Genomic DNA, 25742 nt, shown 5'->3' with positions numbered 1-25742 from the left:
GGGAGAAGGAGAGTGGTGAGACGGAGAGGGGTGAGACTGAGGGGTGAGATGGAGAGAGGTGAGACGGAGAGGAGAGACGTAGAGGTGAGATGGAGAGGGGAGAAGGAGAGTGGTGAGACTGAGGGGGGTGAGACTGAGGGGTGAGACGGAGAGGAGAGACGTAGAGGTGAGATGGAGAGGGGAGAAGGAGAGTGGTGAGACTGAGGGGGGTGAGACTGAGGGGTGAGACGGAGAGGAGAGACGGAGAGGAGAGACGTAGAGGTGAGATGGAGAGGGGAGAAGGAGAGTGGTGAGACTGAGGGGGGTGAGACTGAGGGGTGAGACGGAGAGGAGAGACGTAGAGGTGAGATGGAGAGGTGAGATGGAGAGGGGAGAAGGAGAGTGGTGAGACTGAGGGGGGTGAGACTGAGGGGTGAGACGGAGAGGAGAGACGTAGAGGTGAGATGGAGAGGTGAGACGGAGAGGGGAGAAGGAGAGTGGTGAGACGGAGAGGGGTGAGACGGAGGGGGGCGAGACGGAGGGGGTGAGACGGAGGGGGGCGAGATGGAGGGGGTGAGACGGAGGGGGGTGAGAGGGAGGGGGGTGAGAGGGAGGGGGGTGAGACGGAGGGGGTGAGACTGAGGGGTGAGATGGAGAGGGGTGAGACGGAGGGGGGTGAGAGGGAGGGGGGTGAGACGGAGGGGGGCGAGATGGAGGGGGGTGAGAGGGGGGGGGGGTGAGACGGAGGGGGGCGAGATGGAGGGGGGTGAGAGGGGGGGGGTGAGAGGATGAGCTGCACAGGGAGCAGGATCCTCCATGTCAGCGTCCTCGGCTCAGGCAGAGCAGCAGAGCTCCGGCTGCAGCAGAGCACCAACACCGTCCTGCATCACAGCTGCCTCTGTGTCTCCACTCACAATAAAAGGCTCATTATATTTAAGGCTTTATTTGCAGATCTGGAAAATATCTCATGTTCCTTTGACTGAACGCACAGACCTGAGAGTAGTCAGTGCCAACATCACACAGAGACCTGTCCCCGTTTTCATTTGGACCAACCGTTTGTTCAAAGATGGTCTCCGGCAGACTTTCAGGTATTTCATATCACAGCTTCATTAAACACAGTTCAGAGGATCATCTATTTACAGCACATGTATAACAACATACCGTAGTATAACTGGGGGACAACATGACCCGGATGATGACATCAGATGATTGCGTGGTGAGTGGTTTGGACTTGATGTCAGAGTGTTTGTGTTTGGATTGTTTTGCATAATTGTCTCAAGGAGTCTCTCAGCCATTCATCTCAACAGGAACATGTCATACATTACAACAGCATGACCACATGTGCTGTACCCATGCTCAAAGGATACGGCTGTTGATATTCTTTATTATTCTCAATATCAACAAATCCCATGAGAAGCCCAAAACCAAAAGGGAAGTGATTCTGCTCAAAAGATGTGTCTGTGTTTCCACAGATGTGTCTGGTTGCTCTGCGGCGCAGAGCTTCAGTGTGTCCCAAACTATTACACACAGAACGAGCCACACCGACCACATTCCCTCAGTACCGTGAACACACACTGCAGTTTCATTTGAATATCCCACGTGCACCTCCTGCTGCCCCAGTTACTCACTAAAGCACCACCTGTGGATTAATCCGCTGCTGAAAATAGTCCCAAAGAAGAAAAGACAGTTAAGAGTTAAGCTTTCTTAAAACTACAATGCACAGCTGTTTAAAAAAGAGTATACTCTTTAAAAATGTCTTTATTCTCCATCACATCAGTATTGTGGTAGTTGTAAAGGAACATTTTAGTTTAAAACAGAATACAATACAAGTGCATTGTACACCAACACATTAAAGCGGCACAACAACTAACATAAAACAAGTATTATAAAGAACACATCTGGCTACAATATAACACTGAGAAAGTAAAGCTTATACGACAGTGATCAAAAAGAAAATCACAGATAAATACCTTAAACAGCTTTAAGCCTTAAACAAAATACTGTGGCGAAAGATTCGTGGCAAGATCTGTCATTTTTTAAAACTTTAAAATGCTGATTGTACTTGGAATATAATTCTTTCTTGGAACAATGTTTGGTTAAAGCCTCCCTTTCTCTTTTTACATGGCACATAGTTGTTTGCTTGTATATTAATGGTCTGAATATGAAATTGAGAATGCTGTTGTCCTGATGCAACATAGCTCACGAAGCTGGGGCGTCCCAATTATTTCGCTGGCGATGCCAACTATCTTTTCCATCTCATGCTGCAGCTCGCAGTTCAAACAGTCACTCTCAACCAGGGCTTTGTAAACATGTTCACTGACTTGCCCGTTGTGTTCTAACGAAATAAAGCCATGTGTGCATTTTCTTAAATATACTTCATCTTTTCAGTTAAATTGGCCGTCAGTCCGTGCGATGATGTCAAATGCATTTGGCTTTCTTCTGAAATCCTGCTTGGCACAAATGATTATATCTTAACTTAAGCCCGGCCCCCCGATACCGGGGGAAAACGCGTCACTGCAGGAGACAGCATCTGGGGGCTTCTTAAGTGCAATCAACATTGAATTGTTCATCTTGCACCGAGCCTGAAGAGAGCGTGTGCCAGACACAAAGGCCAACTAAGGCCGTGTCATCTGCATATTCAAAACCCTCACTTTCATCTCAAATGATTGCGTACAGGAGAAGGAAGGGGTCGGGTGTTGTTCCACTAATGGTTGTCAGATAGAAAGACAAATAACACCACTATTAACCCCAATATCAATGAGTCAACAACAACAACCCACACAATGAAACCTTACATATCAAAGCAGGGCAACATTCATACCATCAGGTGTGGGAGAAGTACTCACATCTTGCACTTAAGTAAAAGTACCAGAGTGTAGGAATACTCTGTTACAAGTAAAAGTCCTGCATTCTAAATGTTACTCAAGTAAAAGTACAGAAGTATTGGCATCTAAATATACTTAAAGTATAAAAGGTAAAAGTACTTATTAAGCAAACTTGTCACAAACGAGCTGAGGACCAGAATGCAGAACACGGGGAACCAGGGATAGTCGGTAAGCAGCTTTATTGAAGGCAATAGGCTGGTAGGAGACAAAACGGCACGTGGTGGATTCCACAGTGGTCTGATCTCCAAAGGGGCGGTTCTGCAAACAGCCTAATTGGAATGTAGGATGTTTCCAGAGCAAGAATCAAGAGAGCAGGTCAAGCAAGTGGAGTCCTTGCTGGAGGATTGGTAAACACCCAGAGAAACCTCATGGAACATCTCCTGAAAACAGCTGCATCTGCAACATCGGAGAGGACATCATTGACCTGATCCACCAACCTCTCTGCTGCAGCATCATCATTTGGACCAGTCTCAATCATCTCTTAGATTTGGAGGTTAGTGGCCATTCTCAAACAACCTATTTGGAGGCCAGCTTCTATCTTCTCGATGTCTTTAAGGCCAGGGGCTCATGGGATTGTCCAACTCAATTAAATTGTGATTCCTTGACAGAAGGTCCCTCCAAATGCATTCTACATTAGAACAAGAACCACACAATATGTACATACTCAGACAAACACGCAAACAGTAGGTGACCACTGGATCAGAAATGGAACCATCTTTTTTTTATGGGATATTTTGACAATAAAACATTTTTTTGGGGGCGATTTGGAAATATACTATATACAGAATTGCCATTTCTAACACTCTCATTTTTGTATGAATGAAACGAACAAGGTGTACATTGTTGATTTATTAGTGAAAGATGTCCTAGTAGTTAGACTTTTATTACTATTGACCAAGCTTGTTTTCCCCTTGTCTTTGTGCTAACTCAAGCTCCGCTGCAGAGTATCGAACAAGATATATTTCCTTTCCAAGTAGGCATATTTTCAACATATCAAACCTCTGCCTATGTCTAATGTTAACACTCATTCTGATACACTAAAGACATGTGCAGTGCAGCATATCGGCCCTCTGAAACACTAGATGCCGATTGAAAGCTGTTATAGATAACAGACGATATGACACTAATATAACATGAGGGCTACTTGTTTGCATCTTTTCCATCTGTATGATAATGGTTTATGTGTTAAGAGCCTCAGTAGTGTCTCACTGGGAAGCTTCACTCTCATTTGTGAAGCAGCAGTGGGACAGACGCTGCTCTCGCCCCCGTCCTCGTCACCACTTCACAGGCTATTCAATTAGCAGGAGAAGCATGGGAGATGGAGCCATAATGGAGCTGATGAGATGCACAAGGACAGGTGACACTAATCAGAGCGGCGCCCCGTTGTCTCTGTGTGGACATCATTAAGGAAAGAGTGATTCCAGCATTTTCTTTTTACCTCCCTGAGCCTGAACACACTCCTGAAGGCGGCGTGAATTAGCTTCCTTATGATCAATTTGCAGTATGAAAATATACCCGCTGAAGAAAGAGTGCAAGGCTTTGACATGCACGAAAGCAGCGATGTTTGACACCATGCAGATAGGTCATAAAGTGTAAGATCTCATAAATATCATGTGGATTGCTGTATTCTGTAAACTCCATCTGTTAGTTGTTCAATAAAGGCTGAGGCATCCACTCTTCAACATCCACTTTCCTTTCATCCACTTGACTGGGTGAGGCCGCAGATGAAGGCTGACCTGACCCTGCCGAGGCCTCAGACCCCTCCCTGCGGCCCCCTCTCCTCCGGTCCTGGTCCGAGCCTCTGGCCCGCACGGTGAAGGAGCTCTGAGCCGCCTGTCGGTACCGGCTGCTGAGGAAGCTGGACACACACCTGGGAAAACACCACAATTAAAACATTAGAAGAGAACTGACTCAAGGACTCGAGGTCTGATTGCTTCATCACACATATTCCTTTTTGAAATGTTAAGCAAATCAAAGCCACAGTGAGAAGAATGTGTCGGCTTCATTTTGTAAACTAAATATTCAAAGTCGTCACCTCCGTTCCCCATAAATGAGGGTTACGGTGCTCCAAGGCTAACCCCTGATTCACTCTTGTTTCGCCTTGCTATATTTGCATTTTTCTCAGAGCTACAGTGCATCGGCCATTTTCATAGCTTGCCTTTGAATGATTTAATTCGATCAAGCACCTGGTTGCTAGGACTTTGTATATGGCACAGAAATAAAGAACAGAAGGCAGGGTCTCTGAAATGCAGACAGCACAACCCTCTTGAGGGCATAAGTAAGGATTTAAGGATATCTTTTTGTATGAATTAATACGTTTGTTCTAGATATTATTACTGCTGTGCTTTTGCACACTGGTCACCAGTGTTGCACTTCTAGCCCACTTGTGTTTAGGACACGTTCCCTCACCCTCACTGTACTGCGGTCTTTCATATATTGAAATATGCGCTGCTGAAAAAAACAAATGTCCTCTGGGTACAAAAGAAAGTTTAGAGTTGAAGTGTCACACCTGCCTGCAACAGTGTGCTATACATGTAATCCATCCTGACAACATGTGGCCTCTTAAGTCATGTTACATGATTACAATTAGATCCAAGCTTTAGAGATGTTGGTACTGTAGGCACATTTTTGGATGATCTTTGGACTCCTCTCCTGACTGAAGCTCCTTTTTTTCACAATGTCAAACTATATATTTAAAACATTGAAAAAGTAAATGTTGTTCCATCTCTTGCTCCGTATCCATACAAATGATTATAGTGCTTCAGTTGCTAAGAGAACATATTGTTGGCAAACTACGAATGTATCCTTATGACACAGTATCTACATGTTATATGTTACAGTATATCCTTCTTGGTGATTGGCCAATAGGTTACAAGTACCTCCAGCAAGTCATCACCAAGATTTAAGAGCTGGTGTGGTACTTTATTCTCTCACTGCGTACTCAACTGCTATCAGACAGGTGAAATATGCATGTTTTAGTCTTGTAGTGGCACAGTGCTACCATGTGATTGTGCATGTGGTGTATACTAACTAGTACAGCAATGAGGTAGTTATCATGGTGTTTCATGTGGCTGATGTAGGAGCTAATCATGATAGCTTGACTCCTAGGTGATTGGACAGCTTGATAGTGTATCATTTCCTACAATCAGCGGCCACTTAATATCATGAAATACACCTTTAAGTACTGCCTGGCAACCTGATGGAGGACCTGAGGAGGCAAGACTGATCCCCATTATAAAACTATGGAAGTTAAAGGTAAAATGTGTGAATTTCAGAAAATCTTTGCAATGAAATACACCGGTGTCGTTAAGTTGCATACAGTAAACTGTTGCTCGCACCATTGCATCTGACCACAATAGAGTTGTGAGATTAGATTGAATTCATCTCATATTTAGAATAATGTAACTTACTGTTCCTGACCATTGGCTCCACTATTCTATCAACTTTCGTTAGGATGTAATCAGGGGCGGACTGTGGGGGAAAAAGTGGCCCAGGGATTACATTCTGTCCACCCGCCAAAGCCCAATTTTACCAGCCCAATGCAACCCAAACCAGCCCAATTGGCCTGGAAAACCGCCCATCTGGCAACACTGCTGATAGAAGGGAAAGGGGGTGGTGGGTATTTTGATATCACTGATATGTGGAAGTGAAACTATCTGATAGATAGAACATAGGTAGCCTATCAAAACGGCCCAGCGCCAGCGCCAGCCAGCCTCCCACACACCCCACTCCCAGGGTGTGTGGGGGGAGTGGCCGGAAAACAAATGTGGGCCGGTAGGATTTAGGCAAAAAAAGAAAAAAAAAGAATGATAATATATATATTTTTTCAAAAAACATGATAGAAATAAAGCAGCGACTGTATTCGCCAGACTGTCTGTGGTTTGTACATGTTTCACTTTTGTCCAGTTTCTGAACAGATATGAGGAGCTGTGAGCTCTGTGTGCTAACAGCTAACTGATGTTTTGGGACATGTTGCGCTGTCGGGTGCTGATCAATCACGAAGCGTCGTTTCTTGACTGGCAGCAAAAACAACTAATCACAGCAGTGCTTCATGGCTGGCTCTTTCCAATCACAAACAAGTAGTGTTCTCCCTAAAGCCCCTGTCACACTGTTCCGAAATTGACACCAGATGGACACATATAGAATTGTGAAATTTCCCACGAAGATGGCCCCGATCTTGGTCAACAGCCAAGCAACAGCCAAAGCCAGTACGATGCCTACAGAAGGCCACACGATGGCACCCGAACCACACTAGGAAATATGGTCGTAGACTTTACTGATGATTTAGAACAGGGGTCGGCAACAGGCGGCAACATGCGGCAACAGGCGGTCTGGATCCGGACCCAGACGCCGACCTATACGGACCCGGACCTATAATCAATACATTAATAGGGGATTTCAATTTTGACGGGGCGATTCTATTTTAACCGCCGCCGACAGGGGGCGAAAGAGATGAGTGAGCGATACAGGGAGAGAAACACAGAAGAAGAGATGAGAGCGCGGCAGAGAGAAGCGGAGAGGAAAGTGAGTGAAGAGAATAATTAGCGATACAGGGAGAGAAGCGGATAGGAGAGTGAACAGGCGTGTTAGCGGCAGACAGGGAGAGACAAATAATTACACATGGCGCTCTCCAAGAAGAGGAAAGTGGACAGTGAGAAGAACAGAGCTTTGAACCCTGAGTGGACTCATTCATGTTCATCCTGCCCACTGGGAGCACAGCACCAGACAAACATTGACCAAACATTCCCTCTCAAGTCAGAACTGAGGTCACAGAAAATAAGCAGTCTCAGAGCCCAATATGATCAGTCCACCAGGATCAAAACTAAATATGGTTCCAGCGCAGGCTAACCGAGGCTAACCAATGAGCACCTGCATGTGTATGAGAATGGCCCTGACTAAATTTTAGCCCAGATTTAAACTCCTGGCAGGACAAGCTCCAGCTCAATTCTCTCTCTGAACAAAACAAAGTGAGTGAGGGACTGCAATATAAGAGGGAAAGAAAGAGAAACTTTAAAGCTGTTCAATTGTTATGATGTGTAAAGACTGATAGTGTTCTATAACCGTCTGAAACTGTTAAGTCATGATGTGAAACGGTTAACAAAGAAAAAGGGACTCTCAAGCTGCTGCTACACTTTATTTTATTTATCTAAAATTAAGCACTTTAAAGATGCACATATTTTCAAAAGCTATTTTATTTATTTTCTCTATTTTATTTTTAAATGCAGCTCGAGAGGAACATTACACATATCCACAGTATTTACTGTATATCTGTAGAGTTCAATGTTATTTGCAAATAAATGTTGTTGTTTATGAATTGTACTTTCTTTATTTGATTGGCAGTCAGTTGTTGATTACATGCAGACGTTGATAAAGCTACAGGCTACTTCAATATATATCACACTAATTCATAAAACAACTTAGACATTTTGATGTTCCGGACCTTTGCATGGGGACATTTTCTCTAACTGGACCTCGTTGAATTTTAGTTGAATACCCCTGATTTAGAATGTATCCAGACTCATCGTAAGAGCTTGTGCCTCTTCAGGGGGTGCTAACATTTAAACATACACTTTATTCTTTACTTTCTCCGTCTTTATATGTAGATTAGAATATATTACTTATCTCGGTCATGTTGTTTCCATAGGAACAACAACTTCCTGTCAACAGCTTAAACTCGCCTTCAAAATAAAAGCATCTAAATAAAACAGGAAGTTAACCTAAATTACATTTCAGACATACAACTGCAACGAACGAAAGTAACAACAAGAATGTAATATCCTTTTCAGTTTCACAGAACAAAAATTGGGTTATTTACATAATCTGTTTACATGATTTTGGTGTGCAACAGAGATGGTGACTCGAGTCTGCGACTCGGACTCGAGTCGCACACACAGAGACTTCAGACTTGACTTGGACTCTTGACCAAAATACTTCAGACTCGACTTGGACTCGTGTGTTGGGACTCGTGAACAATCATTGTGTTTTCTATTTTTGTGGGGTAGGTAAATTTGAGAGAAACCGGCTCGAGATCGCTAGAATTTGAAAATACACAACCGGAGATAATCTGCTAGAGGCTGCTACTTCCTTATAGAGCCCGCCTCCTCCAACACACACGAACGCACACATGACCAATGAGGGCACGAGATAAGTTTGTGCCCAGATGGAAGGCTGAAAGGCAGGTAGGCCATCCAGTTATTTTAGCCGGGCTCATTACGCAGACGTGCTCGCCTCGGTGGCACACCTGCGGCTGTACCGCTTGTAATTAGGTTCAACTACAAAAACTTCGAACAAAACGCCGGCGGCACCAACAAAAGGAGCGCACACTGCAAAGTCTGCAATATCAAAATCAAGGATGCTGGCGCAACAACGTCGAATTTCATCAGGCACTTGAAAACTCACCCGGAGAGGTCAGTCACATTAACGCATGGACGGTTAGCAAACATGTTTAGCTCAGCATCAGCTATGTAATGTTAACTTAGCTTGCTACTAGCTTTGTATTTGTGATACTGATTTCTGATTCTGAAGTGTTTTGCTTATAAGTTGTTTGCATTTAGCTAAAGTGTGATGTTTTCCTCATATTGCATTGCAATAGCCTGTTTAAAGTGATCGTATAACAAACAACTAATCAGTACTGATACTGTATGCTAATAGATATAGGAGTGATAATAACACAGTAAATGCTTTGAATTTCTTAGATATAGCTGTGCAGTATTCTTAACAGACTGGATAGCAGCAGACAATAGAAGGCTTATTACAACCAGAAGAGACATGAGACTTTTATTTTTTTAGAGACTTGAGACTTGACTTGGACTCGTGACCAAAGACTTGAGACTTGATCAAGTCTCACCCCACAAAGACTTGAGACTTGACTTGGACTCGTGACCAAAGACTTGAGACTTGACTTGGACTTGCAAAAAAAGACTTGTGAACATCTCTGGTGTGCAATGAATGCAATCTCGATGTCATCGTACTATAATACGATGGCTACACGACGGCATTGCGAGGGCTTCAAGTAGTCTTCCTAAGACAATCGGGCAGCTTCTTGTTTCCTTCGTATTGTGTTCGTGAGGCGATAAATGCCCGATGGCACCGATGATCAGACGAAGATGATACGATTTGACAAGATGCCCTCACGAGTGCCTTATGAAGGGCAAAATGGACACACAAATTCAACACGAAAATGAACCTTCGCAAGGTCCTTCGGAAATTTCTTGGCATGCCAAAGATTTTGCCACCGCTCACGAAGTTGCTGCCGGAGCCTGAGAAACTCCACCGGCGGTCATACGATGGCTTAGATGCCCTCACGAATGGCCCGATGTTGCTACGATCAGAGCCGAATTTGAACATTTCCTTTATCGTGTGTCCATCTGGTGTCAATTTCGGGACAGTGTGACATGGGCTTTAAGGAATACCCTTTCCGTAAAAGTTGAAAGGTTGAAGTGTTTTCTGAAATGCTGTAGTGTTTTGTGAAATGCTGTAGTGTTTTGTGAAATGCTGTAGTATTTTGTGAAATGTTGAAGTGTTTTGTGAAATGCTGTAGTGTTTTGTGAAATGCTGTTGTGTTTTGTGAAATGCTGTAGTGTTTTGTGAAATGCTGTTGTGTTTTGTGAAATGCTGTAGTGTTTTGTGAAATGTTGAAGTGTTTTGTGAAATGCTGTAGTGTTTTGTGAAATGCTGTTGTGTTTTGTGAAATGCTGTAGTGTTTTGTGAAATGCTGTAGTGTTTTGTGAAATGCTGTGGTGTTTTGTGAAATGCTGAAGTGTTTTGTGAAATGCTGTGGCGTTTTGTGAAATGCAGTAGCGTTTTGTTAAATGCTGTAGCGTTTTGTTAAATGCTGTAGTGTTTTCTGAAATGCTGTAGCGTTTTGTGAAATGCTGTTGTGTTTTGTGAAATGCTGAAGTGTTTTCTGAAATGCTGTAGTGTTTACTGAAATGCTGTAGTGTTTTGTGAAATGCAGTAGCGTTTTGTTAAATGCTGTAGCGTTTTGTTAAATGCTGTAGTGTTTTCTGAAATGCTGTAGCGTTTTGTGAAATGCTGTAGTGTTTTGTGAGATGCTGTAGTGTTTTGTGAAATGCTGAAGTGTTTTCTGAAATGCTGAAGTGTTTTGTGAAATGCGGTAGTGTTTTCTGAAATGCTGTAGTGTTTTGTGAAATGTTGTTTTGACTTGCACTTCAGGGCCACCGTAAAGGTTAGCCAGCTATCTCTAATTCAGCTATGCTGCATCAATCTAGCATGTTTGATTCTTAATGTTAGCTGTTTAAGCGAACATTAAGCTATTGCCAAATTTAAGGCCAGATTAGACTTTCACTAAACTTGTGATAATACAAAAGCGATACATGTATGTAAATTGCTATAATAAGTACCTACATTTTTTTAACTCAGTTTTTATTTCAGCTTCAAATTCATTTTACAGACATGGTCAGATTGTATTAAGCAGTTTTTCCATTTTCATTAAGCTGTATCTACAGAGCCAACATATGTAGAAAGAAAATAGTACAAACAGACATCAACAAAAAAGTTGTACAAAATCCAAAGAATAATAGAGATATGAAGCAAACAAAAACATAAATAAAATAATAAAAGGAGGGGGGCATCTGTGTGTGTACTTGTGTGTGTGCTAATGTGCAGGTCAGTGCCATCATTTAATATAGTCTGATTAGGAGGTTAAGGACCCTGGAGTGGTTCAGAAGATACCAGAGTAAACTCACTGGATCAGCACAGCAGGCGGGAATAATAAGTACCCTTAATGATACATTTTACATTCAGTCACATTTTAGGAACTGCTTGGTACAAAGTAAAAGACAGCAGACAACACTCCCTCTCCCAGCAGATCGACTGGATGCATAACCTCAGTCTACACAGTAATTGGCTGCTGAGGCAAATCAATGCCTTAGATCAAAATTGAAGCATTCTGCTTGTTTACAACATCTATTATTTGTTCTTATCAAGTGTGATCAGACCAATTTCCCCTCCCTTAATATAGGCTTGATGGGACACAGAAAAGCTCAATTCTCAGAGAATGGGAAAACACATTTATTGTGCTTCGCGGTAACTAAACTGTCAACAGATAAGAGAGTCCATAGTATCAACTCCCGGGTAATTCATCTTACAATTGTGCCGTTGTGTTTTCCTTGGGAACAGCTTGGAAATATGATTTGAGGCCTTGGTTCAAATGTCACAGCAAATGCTCGACTGAGGAAAATGTAAAGCAGATTTCAAATGTCTATACTCTAAGCACTGAGCTCTCAGTGTGTAGTACTACCTTTTTAACAAGTACATTTGTCCTTTTGTGAAGACGTATATCTGCAAAGGGACGGATATCTCCTGGTCCTCGGGCAGCTGACAGTAGCGTGAGGTGAGAGAGCAGCGGAGGCCACTTTGTATCATGTCAGTGCTAGCGGTTAGACGCCATCTCCACAGTGTCCCTTGTCACCAATCACATCCTTTTAAACCACCCAGGGAGCTCGACAACCCCCCCCCCCCGACACACATACACACACACTCCCTTATCTGTCAATGCTGCTTAAATAATGTAATTAATGACTTAATTAACATTTCCATAATCTATTTTAATAAATCTAACACGGCATAATGAGAGTTTCTAACCTCCAGGCATGGCATATAAAAATTCACAGTGCAGAGCTGCGTGGTCAGGCGCCGTCTCAGCGCTCGCCCTGACATACAGGAAGGAGAGGGTGCAGACTGTGTGACAGCAAACTGAAAGGCAGTTCAAGCCTGACAAATGTCATGTGACTTTGTGAATGTGTCCAATAACAAACCTGCAAACCGAGGGTGAACAAATAACGATTATTTTAAAGGTTCAAACGGGAAGCCACATTGGAGTGGATAGAAATATGAAGGATTCATACAAAATAAGTTTTTTATTTATTTTATTGAATCTATGAATGTAATCCTCAAGAACAAGATGGCACAGGTATAATTATTTTTGGTACCACTTTACAATAAGACTACCCTTATAAAGGGTTTACGAATAGTTTGTAATTCATTTATTAATTAGGTTGTGAACACTTTATAAATCATTAATAAGCTTTTATAAGACATGAGATACACAGGGCGACTGTGACCGGTTGCTTGCCAAATAGTGAGCCCACATGGATCTGAACTGCTAAGTCGTATATTGGCTACCTAGAACTTTGTCTTCTTCATCAGCCAGCATCCATCAGCCAGGCTTAGTCATCTTGCCAAATAGTGAGCCTGTGTTGATGAATGAAAACTATGTTAGAACTGGTTTATAAATGGTTCTTAATGATTAATAAAGTGTTTACAATCTAATTAATAACCTAATTATAAACCCTTTATGAATCCTTTATGAGGGTAGTCTTATTGTAAAGTGGTACCTTATTTTCTATCTATGACTATATCATCATGCAGTACTATTTACTAAGTAGGATAACAATTAAGAAGGACATTGGACTCAAGACTAAGACTAATTTATAAAACAGCTGACAACATTAAAACAAATAATAACAGTGTTATTAAAATTAACAACACTGTGAAGAACAAATAATATACACTTCACTGGGTTTCCTTTTACATTCATGTTAGCTTGCAGCACTTTAACCCAGCACTGCCAAGTCTGTGAAAGTGAAATATCTCTGAAATAGCCGGACAACTTTTGAACAAAAATTCAGCTATAAGTCAATATTTTTCTTATTGACTGCAATTTCCATGAAGCCCATTAGTTACTACGCACAATGTCAATTGTTAATTATGGGTCACAATTTAATAGTTTCATTTGAAAAAAAGGCTCAGTAATTTTAGTAAACAGCTGGGCACTGTCGTTCTTTGCACACGTTACTTAAACTAGGAAAAAGTGTGTTATTTGGGGACTATTTTCAGCTTTTGTTCTTTTGTGAGTTTCTTATGGAGCAGGATGATGACTGAATCGCAGAAATAAACTGAAGTGCTATGTCATGGTGATGGAGGAACAACTGAAGTAGGATACATTTATTTTGCTTTTGTTATTCTTATGGAACGTATTCACACCAAGAACAATCTAGAATATTGGTTTTAACAAACAAATGAGAAAGCATTGCAACTATTAGCCAAATGACCATAACCTTTTATTAAACTATCATATTTCCTCAGAACTTACAGTGTAATTGCTTTCAAGAAAACAAAACCTGTGTCTGAAGTGATGTAGCCATGGCAACTGACAACAGGTAAGAAACAGAGGCTCATTTACTTTACTTACTGGATGGCAGCAAAATGCTTTAGCCCTCTTTCCAATACATTGCCATTATAGCATGTGACCATTGAATCAAGAGTGACTATTAATGAACACGAGAGTACAGAATATGGACTCAACACAATAAAAGGTTTTTCTGAAGTGTTTATCTTCGTCTCGTTCTTTCTCTTAGAAACCAGGCCGTGTGGTGGGTGAGAGATGAGGGGGTCGGGCCTCACAGGGACCTCCACCCTCGGGGGGAACAGTGACTGAGATGCAGGCTGACAGGGGGCAGCAGGAGGCTGGCACATCCCAGGCAGCACAAGCACCATGGGGCACGGGTCTGTGAGGCCCACCCATCCTAACAAGGGCACCCACCACCCTCCCAATCACACCAGTGATAACGTGCATGAGTGCACAGAAACCTGTTCCTGCAGTGGGACACCTCCAGTGTGAGGAGCAGACCGAGACATGGACAGGAGACACGCTGGAACTGAACAAGCACTGCTTTTAGGTCATTATTTTAACACAGGTTTAATAGATATGTAATCCTTAATTTAACTAAACAAGTTACTTTGAAGATATATACAATATTCATACAAAGTAAATCAGCTCTTTATTATGAGGTATTCTTTTTTAGTAAGATACCCCAGGTGTATTAAAAGTAGTGACACATTAATAATAATAAACACATAAATGCTCTATATATTATTTTGCCCATTTTATTATTATTATTGTTCATTTTATTATTTTAGTATTCATATTATTAATGAATTGGACATTTGAAAATCATGTAAAAAAACAAAAGAAAATGCATTAAATCCAAAGCTGTATGTAAAAAAGAGTTTGCAGCACAGTACCACATATAACCTATCTTTGTGAATGTCCTACATGGATGAATTTAGAGGTTAAATATCAAACAAAGAGACAACAAAGCAAACAAAACAAATTAGAGCGAGTCAGCAAACCCAACAGGAAGTCAGCCAATTTCATTTAATGGTGTTTTTTGACAATTTCACGTTAGTTATGTAGGATTTTGAATGACGAACTTTGACATGTATGAGAGTACTTTGACACAGTGGTATTGTTACGTTGGCTACATATAAACATACTTGTTCCACCATTATATATAATGATATTACATACAGTTTGGATTATGGCTTTACTGCAAACCTTTTAGATTTGCTCAGGCTTTGACGCTTCAAAAAAGCCTGAACAACAAGTTATTTTGGAATGATTCATGCTCATTAACAAAGTGTTAGTATTTTAACGGTATAACTGTTAGCATGACAACGTATTTGAACCTCTTCAAACTCAAACAACACTTACCTGCAGCTTAGATCTGCCAAGAATGTATCTCGTCTGAAGCTGCTCAATGTGTTTTAAGAAAACCAATTTCCTGTCATAAAATTACAGCTCATTACGAGCGTGGATACGGGCTGCAACAACATCATGATGCAGAAGCACATTAGCAGTGCAACCACATTTATTAATTACCAGTTCACTCGCCGCATTCCTTGCAAAGGCACTTAATGGGGGAAAAAAGTTACGAGCCTTGTTGAGTTAATTACAAACAGCCTCTCTATTTTAGTTAAGACAAATACTAGAGGAACACAAAGTTTGAATTTAGCTACTGGCACGAAACGCTGTTTAGGGCGAATGGACGGTTACATCACTTTGACTACTCCCATTATGTTTCACATTGAATGTTATCAAGCTGGGCTGGTCTAAATCCCAGCATCAGTTGATGAGGGACAGTCAATATGTCACAACATTTTACCATTAGGAGTATTATTTCTCTATGTTCACGTAATCCTGTATTCTTCAGCCTGATTTGGGCACTGCTTTTAAGCAATTAGAGATTATATAACCTACATTTGTAATCTGATTACAGTATCAGCCATATGTTGCTTTCTAATCACAGAGTAGATATTGTTTATGCCAGGAATCTAATGCATTATTTACAAGCTAGATGTTGATAAAAACAGACTGTTCATTTACTAATGGTTTACAATACCGCAGGCATCATTCCAATTAGCAATATCGAAATGGGAAAGAAATACAAGAGAAAAAACAAGAGAGGTGGGGGATGACTATTTGGGTGAAAACCGACACTCACCGCGTGTTTTGAAGATTACATAAAGATGACATGTTGCTCAACGATTTATTTTTCTGAAGAGCACACAGCTAGGACAAAACAAAACAGAGATGGGAGACGTGGTCATGATTTTGATAGATGATGTTCTGCCTTTGTTTGCCATGTGAGAAGAAGCTCAGACCCAAGGGCACTTTAAGTACAGGTTTGAGAGTTCATACTAAAAGGAAAGTACTCACTTGATGATCAGGATCTCTGTCAGCAGACCAAAGGAGGCTGCTGCCACTTTAAAGGTGATGGAAGGAGGAGGGTTGGTGAAGGCGGTCATCAGGCAGTAAACAGCGTAAGGAACCAGACACAGCAGCACGAGAGCACTGAGCAGCACCAGCCACGTCTGCCCCTGGGAGCTCACAGGGCGCCATGGAGACGTCCACTGGACCTGGTACTGGACAACAGAGAGCAGGAAGTACTGGAAGTGTCAGGAATGCACACTGTTGTTTCACTAGAAAAATAAACACATTCATCAAAAGGTTGCAGTTTTAGATTTCAATGCCACATTAAAAATGCTAGCGAAAAGGAAAAATAACGTGTTGTGTGTCCACAACATGTTTTAGATGCGCTCTAAATGTTATTGGTTCTTGTCTGACCTTTGCATAATTTCAATACTTTGGTTTCTGACCAAATACCATGGCATTCCCATCGTCCCAAACTTTATTGCTAAACATGCTACACTCAGGTGCTAACCATATAAGGCATCGACTGCCAAGCATTTTTAGCATTGCCATTTTTAGCATGTTAGCATGCTCACATTAGCATTTATTCAAATCACAGCCATGTCCTAGCGCAGTGTGTTTGCATGGCCTATTAATCACACTGAATAACCATTTTGTTTGACTTCATCAACCCATCAGCTGTTGGTTTGATGACTATTTAGTCTCAGGGTGTACAGATGTAGCACCCCAGATAGGACTCACATGGGTGTGTCCCAGTCAAAATCCCAGCGGATGCCAGTGGCTGGGGGTGTTGCCAAATTGCTAGAGGGCGTTGCCCAATTTCCCCATTTGTAACTACTAATATTATTGGGGTTCCAGTGTAGCAAGCAACCCGAAGACTTCCTCTCCAGAGTGCTGGTATTAACAGTCCAATCTCAAGTCATATGCACATCTCTGTGCCAGAAGATAGCCGATGGTTTCCCAGCCTGCATCTGGTCAATGTGTTTCCTGTGTTTTACTTTCAACACAAACAGTTCACCAGCATGCAACCAAAGTCGTCTCAAACACCATTGGTGAATCCTACTCGGCGACACGTGAAACCAGGAGGCTTCCAATAGCAACATCCTCCATACCATTGTCTACATATGTTGCATTCATATGCAGATATCTGTTCATATAAATGATTACACAACAATGATCTGGTTATTTAAATGTAAAGCCATGCACAGGTCTGGAACCAATATGTTGACTATTTTAAAAAACACTTTCGCAAAATAATGGCTCCTAATTATGTCTAACCTTGATGAATTACACAAGCGCACACTTTTCTTAGAGTTGTGTTCTTAACAAGTGAAGAATGGATCACTTGGATCGCATCCAGATCTAGTCATTACATAATTTGTCCAAGGCCAGGGTTTTGCACCCTAAACACTACCATTACAAGATAATGTACACTCTCTGTCTCTGGTGACACAAGCTCATTTAGTAGCCATTAGCTTTTAAAGTGTGTAGTGGGTTTCCAGCTAAAAACAATCGATATATACCGAGCTATAGCCATAATGCGCAAATAGACATTCCCCCCTTATATAAGTCCTATTAACCGTAGAGTTGACCAATGATGGAGGGTAAACAATCAACTTAATAATACAACATCACACATGATCTGTAGTGGTGTATTACCACTGGCTTGGCACTTTAAAACAGTATAAAGCACTTTCACACAAACAAAACAAACAAGAAAACTAAATAAAAAGAATCAGACGCACACACATAACACACACTGAAGCATGCGTGCAGTCATCAAGCCAGTGTGCAAACATTGCTTTAAGTCCTGGCCAAATATTGCTTTGCTCTGGAGACAAAGCAAGCAAAGCACTTGAACAGTGTTTGATTAGTGTCTGGAATTCATCTGCAAAAGCACACTTGCCTTGTCCTCTTTCATGGCTGCTATTCATTAATTAGACTCTTTGTGCAACTGAGCTACCCTCAATGTTTAAGGTTACATCAGGCCCAGTAAGTGGCTGCCTGATAACAGAACGCATCCATCTTAATTACTCAGCTCTCTGTCTAGGCCTGCTCCTCCACAAGTGAGCTATGTCAGTAGGTTCTAAGGAACTGATACATTACGCTGCATTCAGATCCTGAACTTTTGCCTCCTTTGATTTGAGTCACTCTGATTCAATTACCGGGTTGTGATTTCCTCTCATATCGGATTCTTTCTGGTGATTTGTCCTTCTCAAGGTGGAACAATGCTGCAGCCAAATGAAAACCAAACCCCGTTGTTGTGTTTGTGGATATAAACGGTCCTTAACAATGGAAAGTAAGGATTTTCAGATACATCTTACAGTCAAGGAATTTGTGTTAATTTCACATTCCATCTTGTTCCTCTCCTGGATCAATTGGGTTTGAGCCGTTGCCAAGTGCGTGAGGGTAGTGATCTGCTTTGAAAGAAACCAGTCTGAGCAGGCAGGCTGGTTTTAAACTTGACAAGCCAACACGGTGGATCATACACATTAAGATCATTGAATGAGAAAACATTTTAAAATTAATTTGGAACATTGCAATTATTATTTAAATAAATTATACCAATATTAAATTAGATTTATATCAAATTAATTACGTAATCAATCATCATCAAAAGCTAATTAGAAATGTATACATCTTGCTTCATGTGGGTTCATAATGCACACCAGTTCCTTCAGTGCACAGGCTGTTAGAGAGGAAGAGGGAAACACATGATTCCATCCTTTTAGCCAAAGGAAGCCGAGACATTCAGATACACGTGTTCACAAACCAAAACACATGGTTTCAATCTTAGAGACATGATGAATACACTCAACTCTCAGTCCAACAACAGAGCACATGTGAAGGCTTTCTTTTGTTAGATATGGAACCTGATTACGCAAGCACTTAAGGGTGGGACTAAATGTGGCGGTCAGTTCAGTTGAACACACTTTGGTGACAATACGTAAAAGGCATATTTAAATGAAGCTGTTAGCGTCAAATCCATCAGTCGGATCTCAGTATTTACTCACATCAAGGCCAAGCCAATATGAAATATAAAAGCATGTCAGAATGTTCATTGTATTCCCTCTGCCACACTCAGTAGGAGCTGAGGTAACCATAAGGACGCAGACCCGCATCTGTCTTGTCTCCACGTGACTCTGCATGGAATGTAAGTAGGGTTTTAGTGTTTTGGAGGCCATTAGTTAAGAGGAAGGGGAGACACAATAGTCCATCTATTCTTTGAAGGAAACCATGATTAAAGACTCACTACATGAGGATATGTATCACAGGCCCTGCAGCCTCACCTGCTCCTTCTCTGTGAAGAACACCACATTACATTTCCTCTGCACTTATCTTCAATACAAATCCAAACACTAGACTGAGAAGCTAAAACTTAAAAAGTGAGCACGCAATGCATTAACCACTGGTTAAAAATCACGCTGTGTTAATTACATGCTGATGTTTTATGACTATGACCTTTAAACACTAAACCAATCAATCAATACAGGAGGGAAGAATCCTATTGGGAATATTTAGATCCACAGATTGTGAAAGTAGGGCACTATTTATCCAAACACAATCATTATTAATAGCCGGACAGTCAACCCAAATACATTTTCTGCATATCTTCCACATTACCCCCGCTCCCTTCAGAACACATTGTCCAGCATGGGGATAATTCATTAACCAAGGTGTACCAGAAATATCACACTGGTACAGAAAAGGTAGCAAAGGCACACATACAATATGATCTTTATAAAGTCATGGTCACACCTGTTTGACCTGCCATTTTATTTATGATATGTTGTTAATCAGACAAACTGCTGCAGAGAAAAACAAATGATATGTCATACCATAGTAATATATACAAATGAATCACTTTAACTTTCATATTGCTTTGTTACTGATGCTATGCCAAACTTTGTAATCCTGAACTGCAGTTATTTGGGTTATCGGTGTCATTAATAGTCATTTTTGAAAGTTATTTTCGAAAACATTGTTAAAAAAAAGCAAGACAAAAGCAGGCATCTAATTTTTAGCAAGTAGCCTTCACTCTTCCATCCTAACCTACATCAGTGACGTGCGGTGAGGTTCATGGCTGGTGAGGCACTGACTCTTTCAGAGTCAGATTTACAAATATTATATTTGACCTTAATCGAAATATTCGATTTTTTAGTCTGATGCTTCGATTCATTTTAAATAGACCGTTCAACAAAAGGATACCCAAAATCTAAATATTGGATTGTTCTTTCTTAGTAAGATCCCATTTTCATTACAATGGTGGTCTGACCTTGACTTAAATATGAAGTCCATGCTCTCCTTCTGGACAACAATCTCTATTACTTTTTTGTAAAAGTCCTCCTTATCTTCCTCTAGTTTCAAAAGTCTAGTTTGTTGTTTGCGTCTACCGTCTCTGCGCGAATAACAGTAGCAACAAGAACATGTGGGCTCACTTGCGCCCCCTTCAGTGCGGCAGAGGTTATGGCTGCCTCTCCTGGTGCTTTTTTCATTGCCGTTGTACGATGAGACCAGCGGGCCTAAATATCATACGTGAAATAAGTTATTTAGAGACTATGGATGGCGAGGATAAATGTAATAAAGGGATCTAGAAACATTACATTGGTGACATACAGTGAGATGGTGCAGGCATGCGCTTAGGGCCCGCTTTCCAGCCAGTTTCTGTGGGGTGACGCATTCTGAGGTGAGGCAGAGCTCATCTGTGCCTCACCTATGAAGGTAGATATGGTGCAAAATGCGAGAGCGTGTAAAACCTGATGTGAGCACTTGCAGAAAAAAATCTGAGCTTGTGTGCATACATTTACACTTGTATAACATATCCACGTAACTGTGAACCAAATGTACACTTGTATAAAATATCCACGTAACTGTGAACCAAATTTACACTTGTAAAAAATATCCACGTAACTGTGAACCAAATTTACACTTGAAAAAATATCCAAGTAACTGTGAACCAAATTTGAAGTCAAAGAAGAAGAAAAAAGTTTTGTAGCTTGTAGAAAAAAAATGAACTTAGTGATGAAATGTTCACTTGTAGATGTAGGGGAAGGGAGGGGTGTTGGAGCGAAGGGGCGGAGCTATCAGAACGACAAGGCCAGTCCGTGTCGCTACCAGTCCGCTGACATGGCGCGTCAATCAACGGTAAGTTTTGCCCATTACTTTGAATATTATTATTGTGATTGAGGATTAAATCCGCTTTGAAGACCACCGTTTTATATCGTGCAGTTTAGCGGCAAAATAATGTCAGTTAGCCAGCTAACGCTAGCTTGTTGAGTTTATGCTAGCTAAACAAGTAGTGGTTGAGCTCCTGCTGTGTTTTTAAAGCCTTTGTAAATTATCCATGCTATTTAGCTAAAGTCGAAGTAGTGTATATGAAATCAACCTCACAATAAGATGTGTGTATATTACAATTATTAATGTCATATTTCAAGATGATTACTTAGATATTACAATATGGTTCGTTGAGCTGGAGTTCATTATTGAGCTTACACGTTAACGTCACAGTCATCTGAAGAACAAACCCAAACCTTTTTTTTTTTTTTTATTGTATTACCAAATGGGTATCAAATAAACAGTAAGCATTGGTAACCCAACTTCCAAAGTTACAGTAAAATAAAAAGGACCCTGACTCGGACAATACACAATCCAACAGAAGATAATCAGTTATATTGTTTGTACACATGGTTTTTTACATATATCTGTTTGTTTAAGGTGTCCAGGTGATGCAGACAGGCTGGACCAGAGAGTGAGCGACAGAACTGGACTCCTCACAGCAGTGAACTTCAGCACAGGTACAAAGACTCTTTTTTTCCTACTGTACAAAGAATCAAGAAAAATATTGGTTTAAATAAATGAAGTATTGACTTTAATACACTGATATACATTCCATTAAACAATACTAAATACTAGATCACCTATCAGTGAAGTTGAGGTTTTTTTCCATGCAAAAGGTTACATTTAGATGTCAGCTTTCTAATTTAATGTATTGAAGGCAAAGCTATTTAACACAGTGAGAACTGCTACTATTTATCTCTCAATATTTTCTGTAAAAAACTTGGTAAAAGTTATTCTTTCAGTGAGACAACAGAGCAAGCTTCTACAGTTCCACTACGTTTTGATAACAGTTAAATATTATTTTGATAATAACATATATTTCAATGTTGATGAATTTCATACTGTTCATTCATAATCTGATTACAATTAAAAAATAATTATATCAACAGCCCCTAAACACACCTCTTTCATAAATAACACACTTGTTCTGCAATAATGTTTTATGTTTCCTGTCATTTTTGTTAGGAAAGAACATGCCGAAAGACACGACTCAGCATCTCCTCTTTCTCTGAGGGTCAAGAAGAACATTCAAGAGGAACATTAAAGGCTGATGTTATGAGATTTTAAGACCAGTACAGGACATTCATTAAGAAACTACTTATATTGTGAAAACAAAGATCTGCACACCGAATATGTTTGTAGTCTATCAGGACCATAATTTGTTTGTGACGCTGCCTGCACCTCAGAGAAGGGGTGGTTATAGTCAGGCTTATAAAGTGTGGCGAAAAACAAAGTCAGCTGATGGGATGCATCTATTTCCACATCTACACTCCATCAGCTGATTATTTCTATTTGCCTCACTTTATGAGCTTCACATTGCTTGTGCCTTGTACCGCAGAGTTTGCAACGTCACAAATAAATGGGGTCAATCAGATGTGAATGTGTAATCTAACATTTTCAGTAAGAATAATGGACGAAAGGAATGCAAATACAATTTATTGAAATGTGAACCAAAAGTTAATCAAACATGTTTAAAATAAAAAGCACATATGGACAGAAGGTGTAAACCTATTAAATGTATAAGTAAACACATTTAGTCAAATAACGTGACAGACTAGGCCTGTGCAGGTGGTATCAGCGATGGTATCAGCTCCTCCATCAGGCCTGGTCCTCCTCGCTGAGGAAAGACCCTCAGTCCTCTCCAAACCAACAGACAGGACGTCCATCACACGGAGGTTTCTCCCTGAAGTCTCTGCAGCTCTCTGGACACCACGCTGTCTCAATCCGTCCACACTGAATATGAGAGGGGAAAAATGAAAATAATAAATGCTTTAGACAATAAGAAATATAAAGTTAACTGTTGAGTTACTCAGTTTTTTTAGATTATCAATACTATTACTGTATAACTAATATATCAGGTTAAGAGGCACATTCAAATAAAGATTGGTCTTTAAATACATTTTGTCTTTTAAATTGTTTGTCTAAAGTCAAGGATCTAGAACTGGTACTTGTAGTTTTAATGGTACAGTCTGGTTATTATGCTGTTTGGAGGAGGCATCACAGGTAAGAGTACTAACTAGCTACTGTACCATCACATGTACCTTAGCTTGACTTAAATGTATTAAACGTATAATTAAGTGATATCAAAATATAAATAACTAATGTCATGCAAACATATTAATATTTGCTTGATTCCAGAGTTGAATTCAGCACAATTGCATACAAACGTGAAGGGATTTTAAGATTCTGAAGTCTTCGTTCTAAATAGAAAATAGCATGGTGGCGCAGTGGATAGAGCGTTGGTGTTCGGATCAGGGGGTCACAGGTTCAAAGCCCACTGCAGTCAGCATGTCGTTGTGTCCCTGGGCAAGACACTTCACCCCAAATTGCTCCTGTGTGGATTGTCCACAGTATTGAGTATGTAAGTCGCTTTGGATAAAAGCGTCTAACAAGTAACATGTAATGTAATAATGGATAATTTAAAAAGGCTTTAAAAACACAGCAGGAGCTCAAGACAATTATAACACTTGTCATTATTTCAGTACAGTTCAATTGGTTTTATTTTTCATAAACGGTTATCAACCTTTAGTGCCAAAGCAGTAGGCTATACTATATTAATTACTGCTGTAGACTACAACCACTACTTGTTTAGCTAGCATAAACTCAACAAAGCTAGCGTTAGCTGGCTAACTGACGTTATTTCGCCGCTAAACTGCACGATATAAAACGGTGGTCTTCAAAGCGGATTTAATCCTAAATCACAATAATAATATTCAAAGTAATACTGGGCAAGTAATGGGCAAAACTTACCTTTGATTGACGCGCCATGTCAGCGGACTGGTAGCGACACGAACCTTTAGCGAACCGTTAGCCCCGCAGTCATCCGGTTCGACCTGACTGTGGCTGTGACTGTGTGACTGACCCAAGCCTCGTTGTTCTGATAGCTCCGCCCCTTCGCTCCAACACCCCTCCCTCCCCCACATCTACAGGTGAAAATTACAGGTCAAGACCGCAGATTCGCCGATTTATACTGCCACAGAGCAGATTCGTCAAGTTGTAATGACTGATTTGAGAGGTTGTAATAACCAAGTTGCAGTTGTAATGGAAAATATATTTAAAAAATATGTATTTGTCTGCAAGTGAACATTTCATTACTAAATCCATTTGTTCCCTACAAGCTACAAAACTTGTTTTTTTCTTCTGTGACTTCAAATTTGGTTCACAGTTACGTGGATATTTTATACAAGTGTAAATGTATGCACACAGGCTCAGATTTTTTTTCTGAAAGTGCTCACATCAGGTTTTACACGCTCTCACATTTTGCACCATATCTACTACCTTCATACTCACCTTACCCCACAGTAACTGGATTAAGTGCCCGCGTTAAATTAGTGCCCGCACTCCAGCCAGTTACTCTGGGTTTACGAGAGGCAGAGCTCGTCCCTGCCTCACTTCTCATCGCTACCCGTAGTTGTAGCGGAGCTCGGCAAATTTGCTGATTTTGACTATAAAAAGCGATTGGAATCAAACATAAATCACAGCACAGATCAGTGGAGACATTTTATTATTATTACTATTTAGTTTTTCTTTAGATGTTTTTACGTTACATTGGAGTATGACAGGTGAGACTCTGCCTCCCCTGCCTCCCCTGACTGCACGTCGCTGACCTACATCTATAGCTAACTAGATGACTAGCTAACTGAATTTCCCCACGGGGATTAATAAATCTCCATTTTATCTTATTTTAGATAGTTAATGCTAACTCTTTGAGTATAGAATATAATCTAAACAAAAAACCAATTTATATTAAATTAGCAACAGTTTCACAATGCTCACCAATCCATGGCTACTCTTGGTAGTCATTGGCTAACGCTCTATTCTGTTGTTTAGGTACGATGATGTGTTTGACCAGACAATACATTTTTGAATCCATCATTCATGATTTTGCCTTTGTATTTTTTTGTTTTGGAAATATGGTAAAATGACCATCAAGCAATAGCTGGCCAGTTACTGTTGCTTAGCTATGATTATAGACATCTATTGTTCATGGAGGACTTGGTTTATTCCACCTTCAGATTTCAAAA

General features: G+C 40.7%; 1 protein-coding gene across 1 annotated transcript in view; it reads right to left on the bottom strand.

Annotated features, from left to right (window-relative positions):
* Positions 1-1705: 1705 nt before the first annotated feature.
* Positions 1706-25742, bottom strand: part of LOC117445432 (uncharacterized) — a 111746-nt gene continuing 87709 nt past the window's right edge. The window contains exons 4-5 of the mRNA XM_034081127.2: positions 16387-16592; positions 1706-4734 (exon numbers count right to left, since the gene is read on the bottom strand). Coding sequence (XP_033937018.1) covers positions 4509-4734; positions 16387-16592 — 432 coding nt within the window. The 3' untranslated portion in view covers positions 1706-4508. The remainder of the gene's footprint in view (positions 4735-16386; positions 16593-25742) is intronic.

This window comes from Pseudochaenichthys georgianus, chromosome 4 (genome assembly GCF_902827115.2).
Source record: "Pseudochaenichthys georgianus chromosome 4, fPseGeo1.2, whole genome shotgun sequence".
NCBI lineage: Eukaryota > Metazoa > Chordata > Actinopteri > Perciformes > Channichthyidae > Pseudochaenichthys > Pseudochaenichthys georgianus.
The sequence above is the reverse complement of the archived record's forward strand: the minus strand, read 5'-3'. Positions and strand labels throughout refer to the sequence as shown.